General features: G+C 66.4%; 1 protein-coding gene across 2 annotated transcripts; it reads left to right on the plus strand.

Moving 5' to 3' along the window:
• The first annotated feature begins 2,719 nt into the window (after positions 1-2,719).
• Positions 2,720-9,380, plus strand: S1PR5 (sphingosine-1-phosphate receptor 5). 2 transcript variants are annotated; one of them, XM_037888051.2, is made up of 2 exons: positions 2,720-3,368; positions 7,335-9,380. In XM_037888051.2, exon 2 carries the CDS (start codon positions 7,454-7,456, stop codon positions 8,609-8,611), a length of 1,158 nt encoding a protein of 385 aa, XP_037743979.1. In that variant the 5' UTR covers positions 2,720-3,368; positions 7,335-7,453; the 3' UTR covers positions 8,612-9,380. The 2 variants fall into 2 exon arrangements, with proteins under 2 accessions (XP_037743979.1, XP_043388881.1); XM_043532946.1 differs by having other exon boundaries at positions 3,207-3,368; positions 6,980-9,380.
• The last annotated feature ends 3,725 nt before the right edge of the window (positions 9,381-13,105 follow it).

The following is a 13,105-nucleotide window of genomic DNA, read 5'->3' on the forward strand; positions in this document are numbered from 1 at the left end:
AGGGTTGGGGGCCATTGCCCCCCATTTCTCCCCATCCTGCCCAGCCCTGAGGCCTCGCCCCAGACTTTCATTTCTGTCCTGTGGACCCCACATCGCCCCGTTCCCTGCCTGGAACCGGTCACCTCTGGCTGGGTGAACCTTGGCACCCGGCTGGGTGAACCTTGGCACCCGGGGCTGTCTGGCATGGAATGCAGCCTGGCACCTGGGCTCGGGGGACAGAAGTCAATGGGCTTGGGGAGCCCGAGGGACCCCCCCATCCAGCTCAGCCCCCAATCCTTGCTGCATCACCCCCATGCCTGAGCCCTGGGTGCATCCCACTGGGTGGGAGGGGATGGGGCAGACGGGACTGTGGACGGCTGCTCCCAAATAGGCGAATCCTGGCAGCCCCTGGCATCTTCCCACCTGCCTACACTGGCAGCTCCCATTGCCCCGGCAGCTGTTGCTACATCTCCAGGGAATGTGGCTGGGGGAGGGGACTGGTGGGCCCTCTGGGAGGCAGAGCAGGAGTCGGGGGCATAGGAGGAAGTGACTGGGGTCGAGGGCTAGAGGGCGAGAGGCAGACAGTGCTGTGGGGTGGGGGGGGGGGGTGACAGCAAGATGCACCTGCACTTGTGGGGTTGGGAAGGTGAGATCGAGTCAGGGACCCCTTGCCAGGTGCTGAGATGCAGCTGCCTCTGGGGTGGGGCATGGAGGCTATTGATACAGGGCCCCTCGCCCGAAGATGCAGCTGCCTCTGGGGTGGGACAGATGGGCCGCGGGGGCTGCATTCCCCGGCACTGGGCGTGGTGGTTCCTGACTATGCTCTGGCTCCCATCACTACCCCTGCTTGTGCCTTCATGACCAGGGAGTGGTGAGACCCCCTATCCCAGTGGTGCATTGAAAATCCTCTGACCCCAGGCTCCTGCCTGAGCCTCCTTTCCCACCCCAGGCTTCTGGCAGGGGCCCAGACACCCTGGCAGGGGGAGCACGGTGGTGCCAGGCTGAGCTGTCTTCCAGTGCTCCTGGAGGATTCACCCTGCGGGACCCATCCCTATTGTGTCTGCATTAGGCACGGCCACTGCCCCTTCTGTCCGCCTGAACTGGGTATTGTTCCTCCTAGCCGGGCAGTGCCAGCCGAATGCACATGGAACCGGTGGAGCATCCCTAACCTGCAGCTAGCAGCGCCCCAGACCCAGGACCCCCAAGCTGGGACTGCCCCCCCACATGGACTCTGATCCGCTGGCTCTTGGGGGAGGTGAATTAGGTACCCGCGATGGTGAGGAAATGGCAAAAACTGGTACAACACGGCTGAGATAGAGGGGCCCCAGCAGAGCTGTTGCGGGAGGCAGAACCCAGGGCTGGGATAGTGGGGCTGCAGGTCATCCCTGGCAGAGCTTCGGGGGAGCCCTGGGCTGGCATAGTGGGGGGGCTGCAGGTCAGGGTTGAGGAGCACTGGCAGAGCTGGGGGGGCAGGGCTGGGATAGTGGGGGGGCTGCAGGTCAGGGTTGAGGGGCACTGGCAGAGCTGGGGGGGCAGGGCTGGGATAGCGGGGGGGCTGCAGGTCAGGGTTGAGGGGCACCGGCAGAGCTGGGGGGCAGGGCTGGGATAGCGGGGGGGCTGTGGGTCAGGGTTGAGGGGCACCAGCAGAGCTCAGGGGGTAGGGCTGGGATAGTGGGGGGGCTGCAGGTCAGGGTTGAGGGGCACCGGCAGAGCTGGGGGGCAGGGCTGGGATAGCAGGGGGGCTGTGGGTCAGGGTTGAGGGGCACCAGCAGAGCTCAGGGGGTAGGGCTAGGATAGTGGGGGGGCTGCAGGTCAGGGCTGAGGGGCACCGGCAGAGCTGGGGGGGCAGGGCTGGGATAGCGGGGGGGCTGCAGGTCAGGGTTGAGGGGCACTGGCAGGGCTGGGATAGCGGGGGGGCTGTGGGTCGGGGTTGAGGGGCACCGGCAGAGCTGGGGGGTAGGGCTGGGATAGCAGGGGGGCTGCGGGTCAGGGTTGAGGGGCACTGGCAGAGCTGGGGGGGCAGGGCTGGGATAGCGGGGGGGCTGTGGGTCGGGGTTGAGGGGCACCGGCAGAGCTGGGGGGTAGGGCTGGGATAGCGGGGGGGCTGTGGGTCGGGGTTGAGGGGCACCGGCAGAGCTGGGGGGCAGGGCTGGGATAGCGGGGGGGCTGTGGGTCGGGGTTGAGGGGCACCGGCAGAGCTGGGGGGTAGGGCTGGGATAGCGGTGGGCGAGGTGTCTGTGGCTTTGGGCTTTGCCTGTCGTTAGCCGGCCGGTCACCCCTCGCCCATCCACCTGGTCCCAGACACTCCAATACCAACCCAGGCTGCATGGCCCCCCGCCCCGCAGGATGCCCTGGGACTCTGTCCCCTCCCCTTCCCACCCCCCTGTGGCCCCTGCCCCCAACGCAGCCAGTGGGTAGCGGAAGGCTTGAGGGCGGCCTGGAAGGGGGCACTGCACTACCCATCCCCTGCAGCCGGCTCTAGGCTGTGCCAGGCCATCCCCCAGCCGGGGCCCCAGGCTGCCCCTCTGCCGCGGGGTCAGCGCGAAGCAGTGTGGGGTGGCGCCATGCCAGGGGCTCTGGCACGCGGGGACAGAATTAGCATCTGAATGCGGAGGGTGGCGCAGGTCCCTGCTGGGAGCCAGGCCAGGCTGCTGGGCCTCCCAGCTGCTCCGAATGGCGGGTCGGGGGCGTGGGGGGTGGGTGGGTGAGGTACCAGCCTCTTCCTCGCTGCCCGGAGGTCAGAGCTACTCCGAGGGGCCGGAGGCGAACGTCGCTGCCCGGGGCCAGGCTTCCTCCCCCCGGTCCTAAACGATTCCCCAGCAATGGGGGGCCCTACTCCCAGCCCCACCCCAGGGAGACCAGTTCCCAGCCTCAGCCACTCTTCCCACGGGGAAGGGTCCTGATATTCGGAGATGGGGGGCTCGGAGCCAGGACTCCTGGGTTCTCTCCCCTGCACTGGGAGGAGAATGGGATCTAGTGTGTAGAGAGAGGGGCTGGGAGTCAGGACTCCTGGGTTCTCTCCCCAACGCTGGGAGGGGAGTGGGATCTAGTGGGGGGGGGGGGGCTGGGAGTCAGGACTCCTGGGTTCTCTCTCCAGCGCTGGGCGGGAGTGGGATCTAGTGGGTAGATAGGGGGGTCTGGGAGCCAGGACGCCTGGGTTCTAGTCCCGGCTCTGCCCTGCAGACCTCTCCGCCCTCTGTCTCAGCTCCTCGCCCTTTGCAGCGCAGACTCGCGTCCCCCGGCCCCCCCGGTGAAGGCTGCTCTCCCCCGGCCAGGGCGGGGGCGGGGGGAACGGGAGGTTCCCACGTGACTAGGCACCGGGCCAGGCTCCGGGCTCCGGGCTCCTCCGGCACGTTTCTCCGCAGCCCAGCCTGGGACGCGGCCGGACGGTAAGTGCTGGGCTGAGCCCCCTGCCCGGGGCTGGTGTTCGCGGGACCTGCACGGGGGAGCCCCCGGGCGGGGATCGGGAATGTCCCGAGTGGAGCTTGCGGGGGGAACGTGGCGCTGGGGTCCCGCGGGGTCCAGGCGGGCGGGGATTCGCCTGCCCCACGCGGACAAGGCGCTGGGCTCCAAGCTGGATTAAATCGGGGGGTGTCCACGGGGCCCCTCCGTCGGAGAGCAGGACCTGGGTGCTCCGACTGCTAATGCACCGGAATGGGGGTCCCGGCCCCATGGGGCAGAATCACGGTGCGACCCTGGGGGGCCCAAGGGCAGCTCCCCTGCGACGCTCCCACCCGCACTTCGCTGCTTTCGGAAACGCCCTGGGAGTGCCCCCAGCCGCCACGCTGGGGGGCAAGGCGGAGGAGATGCAGGGCATGCCCCCCCCCAGTCCCTGGCACACAGCTCCTGGGGTCCATGCACAGCTTGGGCTCTGTTCCCCACCGCCTGGCCCCTTGTGGTGTCCATGGGGCCCTGGTGTCAAGGATGGCATGAGGTGGCAGGGGATGGGCCCTGGATCTCTGCCACCTGCCCCTCTCTGGGGGCAGAGCACAGACCCGCTGCGCCATCCGACCCTCCCCCAGCCTGGGCTTTCCCCCCGCCAGCCTGGATCCTAGTGCAGGGCCTGCCTGTGGGTGTAGGTCACCGGGAGTCACGCCAGCCCGAGGGCATTGGCCCCCCGAGGTACCAGTGTGACCTAGGCATATGCTCTGGGGGGTGGGGAGACAGGGCATCACTCAGTTCTGGGTCGGGTCAGGCTCCCCATGATCCCCCCTCCTTCCCTGTGGGGGTCACACCCAGCCCTCACCCATCCCCCAAGCTCCGTGCTGGGTCTGTGGCTCGAGGTCTGGCTACCGAGAGCCAAAGAGGGGGAAGCCCCCTCTTCCCCTCCCGCTGGTCTCACATATGCCCATAGTGACCAGTGCTCAGAGGGAGCCTGGGAACTTTCCCAGCCCTCCAGACTTGCCCCAGCCTGAGGAGGCATGAGGCTGCCCTGTTGTGCAGGGCATGGCAGGGCCGGGGTGCAGCGCTTTGGGGGTGCAGCCAGTCCAGAAGGGCTGGGGTTCAGCTCCCACTCCCTCCCCCGAGCTGCCAAACGCCCTGGCTTTGTGCTGCTGCTCTGGGAAGCTGCGGGCGAACGATAAGTTACAGGGTTCAGAGAGACGCCACAGGGGGATCTCCCAGAGCGCGCTGGGGAAAGGCCAGAGCTGCGGGAGGGCAAGTGATTGTTAGTGTCTGGGTGATGGAAATGTTGACCAAGATCAGGGCCCCCATTGTGCCAGGCGCCACCCACATCCTGACCGAGATCAGGGCCCTGTTGTGCCGGGCGCTGCCCAGACCCTGGCTGAGATCAGGACCCCGTCATGCCACGCTCTGCCCAGACCCCGACCGAGATCAGGGACGCTTCGTGCCAGGCGCTGCCCAGACCCCGACCGAGATCAGGGACGCTTCGTGCCAGGCGCTGCCCAGATCCCGACCGAGATCAGGGACGCTTCGTGCCAGGCGCTGCCTAGACCCCGACCGAGATCAGGGCCCTATCGTGCCAGGCGCTGCCCAGACCCTGGCTGAGATCAGGACCCCGTCATGCCACATTCTGCCCAGACCCCAACCAAGATCAGGGACGCTTCGTGCCAGGCGCTGCACAGACCCCGACCGAGATCAGGGACGCTTCGTGCCAGGCGCTGCCCAGACCCCGACCAAGATCAGGACCCCGTCGTGCCAGGCGCTGCCCAGACCCCGACCGAGATCAGGACCCCGTCGTGCCAGGCGCTGCCCAGACCCCGACCGAGATCAGGGATGCTTCGTGCCAGGCGCTGCCCAGACCCTGAGCGAGATCAGGGCTCCATTGTGCCGGGTGCTGCACAAACCCACAGTCAGTCCCTGCCCCATGCAGTGCGACGGGGGTGGGGTGGTAAATGGGGCATGTGGAGGGGGAATCGTTCCCAGCTGCAGCTGCTCTCTGCGCATCCCTTGTCCTGGCCAGCCCAGCCAGCCCAAGTGACCCGGCCCCGTCTCTCCGTCAGGCTCTGGCTCCTTGGAGGATTCGCAGCCGCGCCATGAATCCCTCCAGGCCATTCTGTACAGAACAGGATCCCAGGCTGGCTCGCCCCTTGGTCCTGGCTGTCCTCCCCCCTCCCCCCCCAGCGCCAGCTGCTGTTACTCTGCGGGAGCTTCTGTTTGCCGGGCCCAGCCCAGGCTGCAGCGGGTGTGTGATGGGGTGTGTGTGGGGGGGGGGTGATTAGAAACTAGCTGAACCCTGCAGGTGACAAAGGGGCTGTGGAGATTTTAGGTCTCAAGGGGGGGAACAAGCCCCATCCCAGACACCCCCTGCAGGCTGAGGGAAGCGGGGAGGGGAGCAGGGCCGGCTCTAGGTTTTTTGCCACCCCAAGCAATAAATTTGCCGCCCCAAGTTCCGAGAGTGCAACTGCCCAAGCCAAAAAAAAAAGAAAATGAACCCCACCCGGAACGCCGCCCCTGGAATTGTGCCCCCCAGCACGTGCCTTGCGTTGCTGGTGCCTGGAGCCGGCCCTGGAGGGGAGCTGTTCCAGGCTCTGCGATGGCCGGAGGGATGCACAGGCCATGAGGGCCGTGACCCAGCACCCAGCTTTTCTGGAAGAGGCCCTGGGAGGGAGGACTTGGTACCAGCTCTGCCCCCTACGTCCTGGCTCCCTCGCCCACCTGGTGCCATGGGGCTAGACCCCAGTGGGAGCAGGGCTATGACTCCTCCAGCAGCGCCCGGCATGCCCCAGCGTCTGCCAGCCCAGCTGCGGGAAGCTGCCCCCGGATGGGTATTTGACGGGAGTGTCTGGTATTTAACCACCTGGCCTGGGGCTGAGGCATGGCCCCACAGCTGCTCCGCAGATGGGGGAGGGGGGCCTTTCCATCACCTTCCTGGGCTTTGGATCAGGCTCCCCCCTGCAGGTAAAGCTACCCCCAGACTCCAGTGCCCCTCATTTCGCACAGGGCATCAGCTGATCCGTTCCCAGCCACCTGGCAGCCAATCAGAGAGCAATGCCCAGGAAATTGAGAGGCCCACGCCCTGCTAGCCTGAGGGGGCACCAGTTGCTGCAAAGCAGCTGGGCCGGGTGAGGCTGGGCACCAATGCCGAGCGAGGAGTGGGCAGTGCCAGCCGGGGGAGTGGGGAGCCCTGCGCTGGGATTCCTGGTGGCAGCGCCACCCGCAGCCCCAGACGTGCTGCAGAAAGCCAGGAATCGGCAGCTCTTGCGGCTGCCGAAGGCCCAGGGCATGGAGCGGGAGTGTCCCGGCGGGAGGCAGCACCGGGTTCACAAGTCGGTGGGTTCATGGGGGGTGCGGGGTTTGCATTCCCGGTGGTCTGTGTGATGTCCAAGTGCAGGCGTGTGTGGTGGTGGTGGGGGATGTGGCTGGGGGTGCAGGGTGTTGGGGGGCTGGGTGTGTGCGAGGTAGCACGGGGTGATCCAGGGGAGCCCCCCAATACCAGCCCCTAAGTGGAGCTCTGACCCCTTTGATCGCAGCCCCCTGGGCGCCCAGAGGCTGGTATACGGCACCAGGGCTCCTGACGTCCGTCTGCCCCTCTTTGCAGGGCTCCCCTGGGCGCCCAGAGGCTGGTACACGGCACCAGGGCTCCTGACGTCCGTCTGCCCCTCTTTGCAGGGCTCCCCTGGGCGCCCAGAGGCTGGTACATGGCACCAGGGCTCCTGACGTCCGTCTGCCCCTCTTTGCAGGGCTCCCCTGGGCGCCCAGAGGCTGGTACACGGCACCAGGGCTCCTGACGTCCGTCTGCCCCTCTTTGCAGGGCTCCCCTGGGCGCCCAGAGGCTGGTACACGGCACCAGGGCTCCTGACGTCCGTCTGCCCCTCTTTGCAGGGCTCCCCTGGGCGCCCAGAGGCTGGTACACGGCACCAGGGCTCCTGACGTCCGTCTGCCCCTCTTTGCAGGGCTCCCCTGGGCGGCTGAGGATGCCCTGCACCCAAGCGGCCCCCCGCCACTGAGCCGCCCTGCTGGAGAGCCAGAGTGGGCAGGGCCGCGCCATGTAGCGCCAACGGGAGCCACCGGCATGGAGCTGATCACGGCGGAGTCCCCGGCCCGGCTGGTCCGGCTCTACCGTGAGTATCACAACAACGAGCTGATCTCGCTGCATTACAACTATACGGGGAAGCTGCAGGCCAGCAGCAAGTACAAGGGCGGCCTGAAGGCCGATGCGGTGGCGTTCCTGGCCATCTGCGCCCTCATCGTGCTGGAGAACCTGGTGGTGCTGCTGGCCATCTGGAGGAACAAGAAGTTCCACTCGCCCATGTTCTACCTGCTGGGCAACCTGACCCTGTCGGACCTGCTGGCCGGCCTGGCCTACACCGCCAATATCGCCATGTCGGGCGCCAACACCCTGCAGCTCACCCCGCTGCTGTGGTTCCTCCGGGAGGGGGGCGTCTTCATCACGCTGGCCGCCTCCGTCTTCAGCCTGCTGGCCATCGCCATCGAGCGGCACATCACCATGAGCCGCATGAAGCTGTACCACAGTGACAAGAAGGGCCGCATGTTCCTGCTGGTGGGGGCCACCTGGGCGACCTCGGTGCTGCTGGGGGTGCTGCCCATCCTGGGCTGGAACTGCCTGGACAGCCTGGCTGCCTGCTCCACCGTCCTGCCACTCTTCTCCAAGAGCTACATCCTCTTCTGCATCACCGTCTTCCTGGCCATCCTGGTGTCCATCACGGTGCTCTACGCCCGCGTCTTCCGCATGGTCAAGGGCCACAGCCCGCGGCTGGGCAGCCTGCGCAAAGGGATGCTGAAGCGCTCGCAGAAGTACATGGCCCTGCTCAAGACGGTCACCATCGTGGTGGGGACTTTTGTGGCCTGCTGGCTGCCCCTCTTCCTGCTGCTGCTGCTGGACGTGTGGTGCGAGGCTCAGGCCTGCGGCGTGCTCTACAAGGCCGACTACTTCCTCGGCTTGGCCATGATCAACTCCCTGCTCAACCCCATCATCTACACGCTGACCAGCAAGGACATGCGCCGGGCCATCCTCAAGCTGCTCTGCTGCCTGCTGGTGGGGCCGGCCGAGGACGGCCCGGCCCAGCGCTTCGGGATCCCCATCCTGGAGTGCAGCACCAGCAAGTCAGAGCGCTCGTCCCACCGGCCCGAGGGGCTCGAGACCAGCCTGTCCACGGGCAACGGGACGCCCACCCCCATCAAGGTGCTGGTGCCCAGTGCCGGGGACTGAGCCCCCTGCCCCCCACCGGGGTAGGAACGTGGCATGGACCGGGGGAAGAGCTGGGACAGGCACCCCCTGAGACTTGGAATGGCTGGAGCCCTGGCTGCCTGGGAGGCGAGGGACCCCTGCAGGGAGCCGAGTGTGCCCACCAGAGGGCCGCAGCCCGGGGTGCCCCCTGCTGGCCTGCTCTGTACGAAGCTCGTTGCTGGTCCGGGCAGCATATCTGTACGGCGCACAGTGTTAACACCTGCGGGCCCAAATCGGCTCAGACAAGCTGCCATAGGGCGACCAGACGTCCTGATTTTATAGGGACAGTCCTGTTTTTTTGGGTCTTTTTCTCATATAGGCTCCTATTACCTCCCACCCCCTGTCCTGGTTTTTCACGCTTGCTGTCTGGTCACCCTAAGCTGCCATCCCCCCACCAAGTGATCCAGTACACCCCCCGGTGCAGAGCCTATCCCAGATCCTGTGCCCCATGCGGCCCCCCGGCGCAGAGCCCAATCCCAGACCTTGTCCCCCACGCGGCCCTCCTGTGGCCAGCACAGACCAGATTACAACCTCTGTGCTCCCTCCCAGAGGCTCAGCACAACCCACTTCCCACTCCGGTGACCCAGTACCCTAGATCCCCCCATCTCCAGCACAGACTGGCCCCCCATGCGCTGCGTGCGGGCTCTCTGGCCAGGTCCTGCGTTCGCCTCACTCGTGGTAAATTAAGGCCTCTCGGGGCCCCTTGTTGTTGATTTTTTTTAACAGGTTTGTAATAAAAAGCTTCCTTGGAGCTCCCTGTCCTGTCCTGCCCTCCTTAACCCCTTCCCTGCTGGCACTTCCTGTGTGGGCAGAGCCATGGCACCAGGTCCCCGGGGGGCAGCTGTGAATTGGTTTCTGTTGCGGGGGGGAGGGTACGACGATTTGGGGCACCCCAGTGTGGGGGTGGGGCACTAGGTATCCAGGGTGGGGGTGAGCTCAGTGTGCTGGGTCTCAGTGGGCTGCACCTGAATGGGGCCCGGAGACCAAGTCACCCCATGGAGCAGCTGAGCGTTGGGGGGGGGGGGGAATTGCCCAGGCAGTGACCCTGGCACGGTTGGCACAGGGGTGGGGGGAGCCGAGGCAGGACACGATGCCGTTTCCTCAGGAAACCATCTCTCCTTGCGTGCTCTGATTTGGAGATGGAGCCTGGTGCTCGACGCTGTATCCCGACCTTGCCACAGCTGGGGGCTGTGGGGAAAGGGGGGGAAAGGCTCCCCATGGCTCCCCAGCGGCATGTGTTTCTCGGCCCCTGAGGGAGTCTTGGATCAGGGAGGAGAGCCCCCATGTGTGGGGTGGGAACTCCTTGCACTTGTGTCTTTCCACCCCCCGGGATCAGCCCCAGAGGCTGCTCCTGCCCCTCTCGGGGATCCCAGGGGGGCTTCTGGGCAGCAGGGGTCCTCTCAACCCCAGGGCAGATGGGGTGAGGCAGGGACACGGCTCAGCCTGACCCGGCCGCTGCCTGGGACCCGCCCTGTGTGCTGCCCGGCTCCCAGGCCGTTCCCAGGTGCCCACGGCTGCCCCTTGGCCAGGGCGGACCCCGGGCTCAAACACCTTCCTCGGGCAGCAGAACGGAGGGGCTGCGGGTCAGGGTGAGGGGCAGTGGCTGAGCTGAGGGGGGGAGGGCTGGGATAGCAGGGGGCTGCAGGTCTGGACCGAGAGCCACTGGCAGAGTGGAGGAGTGGGGGGAGCCCGGTGGGGGCAGCAGCCTGAGTGGACTCCCCCCCCCCCCCCCCGGCCCAAAAGTGTCCCCCAGTCTCCCGCCCCCGGCTCTCGGAGCTGGAGCAGGGCTCTGAGCGCCCTCTGGTGGCCAGTTGGGGAACAGCACCACGGCGGAGCCCTGTGGTCAGAGGGGTGGGGTCACTCACTTCCCAGCTGCCCCCTCTGGGGGGGGGGGTGTGTGTGAAATGCAGCGAATGGCGGGTGCGACAGAGGTTTCGCTCCAAGGATCATGGCCTCTGCCCTTCGATGGGCGTTATATGATGTGCCCCAGGGCAGCACGAGGGGGCGCTGTGCTGCAGGGGGTGGGCAGAGGCTCAGCAGGGGGTGCTCCCCCCCTCCGAATCAATATTGATCCCACTGCATCTGCCCTTTCAGCTGGATACCTTTAGCCCAGGCCCCTGATAAGGAGGCCGGGGTCCCCACACCCCACTTGGCCCCTGGACAGGCAGGGCCAGGTGCTGCTGGGTAATGGGACAAGGAACATGCTTCCTGCTCCCGCTATTATGGCGGTGCGTCCTTCGGGATCCCAGTCCCGCTGGGGGCCGCGCCCTGGCATGGGCAGAGTTACCAGCAGGCACCCACGGGGCGAGCGCGGGCACCTGGGCTGGCGACGGCTGGGTCGCTCCTGAGAGCCGGCAGGGAGGCAGCGGCTGGAACCCCGTTATTCCTGGGCCTCCAGGCCCGAGGGGAGCAGCTGCTGTGGCCCAACCGGGGCCAGGTCAGGTGGTCGCGGAGTGCTGCCACCCTCGGTGTCCCTGGGGATTAGCTGAGGTGGGGTGACCTGGAAGGGGGGGCCCTGGGGCGGTTTTGAGGCCCCTGGTGATTTCTAGCACATCGCTCAGAACCCGACACAGGCACAGAAGCCCCTCTCAAGGGCAAGTATGAAATCCAAGTCCCATAGCCTCCGAATCACCCAGCGAGAGAATGTTTAACAGAACCCAGGAGTCCTGGCTCCCAGCCCCCTGCTCTAACCACTTGGCCCCACTCCCCTCCCAGAGCCAGGGTAGAACCCAGGCGTCCTGGCTCCCAGCCCCCCCCCCCTCTAACCATTAGACCCTACTCCCTTCCCAGAGCTGGGGAGAGAACCCAGGAGTCCTGGCTCCCAGCCCCCTGCTTAACCACTAGCCCCCACTCCCCTCCCAGAGCCAGGGTAGAACCCAGGCATCCTGGCTCCCAGCCCCCCCCACTCTAACCATTAGACCCTACTCCCTTCCCAGAGCTGGGGAGAGAACCCAGGAGTCCTGGCTCCCAGCCCCCTGCTTTAACCACTAGCCCCCACTCCCCTCCCAGAGCCAGGGTAGAACCCAGGAGTCCTGGCTCCCAGCCCCCTGCTCTAACCACTAGTCCCCACTCCCCTCCCCGAGCTCGGATAGAACCCAGGAGTCCTGGCTCCCTTTCTACCCACGAGGCCCCGGTCCCTGGGCAGAGCCAGGGCGCAGCTGGAGTCTGCGGAGCCCAGCCGCGGGTGCTGCCTGCAGTGCAGGCTCCTGGCGCCAGGTGGCGCTCTCCGGCATTGGTTCCCGTGTCGACCGCCTGGCCGAGCAGAAGCTAAAATGACATTTTGGGGGGCGAGGGGGCCCCGAGCTCCCTATCGGCTGGGCCAGGAACGACCGGCAGCAGCCTCCAGCCCCGGCCCAGCTCTGAACCTGCCCCCAGCCCTGAGCGCGGCTCCTTAACTTCCAGCCCTTCCAGCTCATGGAAGTGGGGGGTAAATCCCGGGGACTCCCCCATCACCCTTCGCTTCCCACATCCTTGCCCAGCTCCCCACTGGGGGATCCCAGGGCACTGACCCTGTCCAGACAGGGAGAGAGCAGGGCGGCCTCGCCCACCCTGCTCCAACCACTAGACCCCACTCCTCTCCCAGAGCTGGGGAGAGAACCCAGGAGTCCAGGCTCCCAGCCCACCCCTCCACTCTAACCATTAGACCCTACTCCCTTCCCAGAGCTGGGGAGAGAACCCAGGAGTCCAGGCTCCCAGCCCCCCCCCCAACCATTAGACCCTACTCCCTTCCCAGAGCTGGGGAGAGAACCCAGGAGTCCAGGCTCCCAGCCCCCCCCCCAACCATTAGACCCTACTCCCTTCCCAGAGCTGGGGAGAGAACCCAGGAGTCCAGGCTCCCAGCCCACCCCTCCACTCTAACCATTAGACCCTACTCCCTTCCCAGAGCTGGGGAGAGAACCCAGGAGTCCAGGCTCCCAGCCCCCCCCCCCCAACCATTAGACCCTACTCCCTTCCCAGAGCTGGGGAGAGAACCCAGGAGTCCTGGCTCCCAGGCCTCTCCTCCCCCTTTAACCACTAGACCCCATTCCCCTTCCAGAGCTGGGGGGGGAGGGGAGTGGGGTCGAATGGGTTAGAACAGGGGGAGGGGGGTTGGAGCCAGGACTCCTGGGTTCTCTCCCCAGCTCTGGGAGGAGAACGGGGTCCTATGGGTTAGAACATGGGGAGGGGGTTGGGAGCCAAGACTCCTGGGTTCTATCCCCAGTGCTGTGACCTCGAAGCATCACGTCCTCTTGAGTGAAAATCCACCTGTCTCAAATGCCCCAGGGCTCAGTCCTGATTCCCAAGTTGCTGCCCCCCAAGTGTGGGGCACTAGGCTTAGCAGGGAAAACGCAGCCCAGAGCAGCGCCTGTCACACGAACTGTGGTAGAGCCCTGCACGGATACAAGATTTGTATCTGCAGCCGATCCGTGATCTGCAAACTTGGTCAGAGGAGACTGGCGGCTTGCGGGGCTCTGAACCAGGGCACCAGGTATCTAG

Source organism: Chelonia mydas, chromosome 20 (assembly GCF_015237465.2).
Source record: "Chelonia mydas isolate rCheMyd1 chromosome 20, rCheMyd1.pri.v2, whole genome shotgun sequence".
Classification (NCBI taxonomy): Eukaryota; Metazoa; Chordata; order Testudines; family Cheloniidae; genus Chelonia; species Chelonia mydas.

Bases quoted from the DNA above. Each gene is read 5' to 3' on its own strand.
- S1PR5 (XM_037888051.2), top strand. From the start codon at position 7,454: ATGGAGCTGATCACGGCGGAGTCCCCGGCCCGGCTGGTCCGGCTCTAC.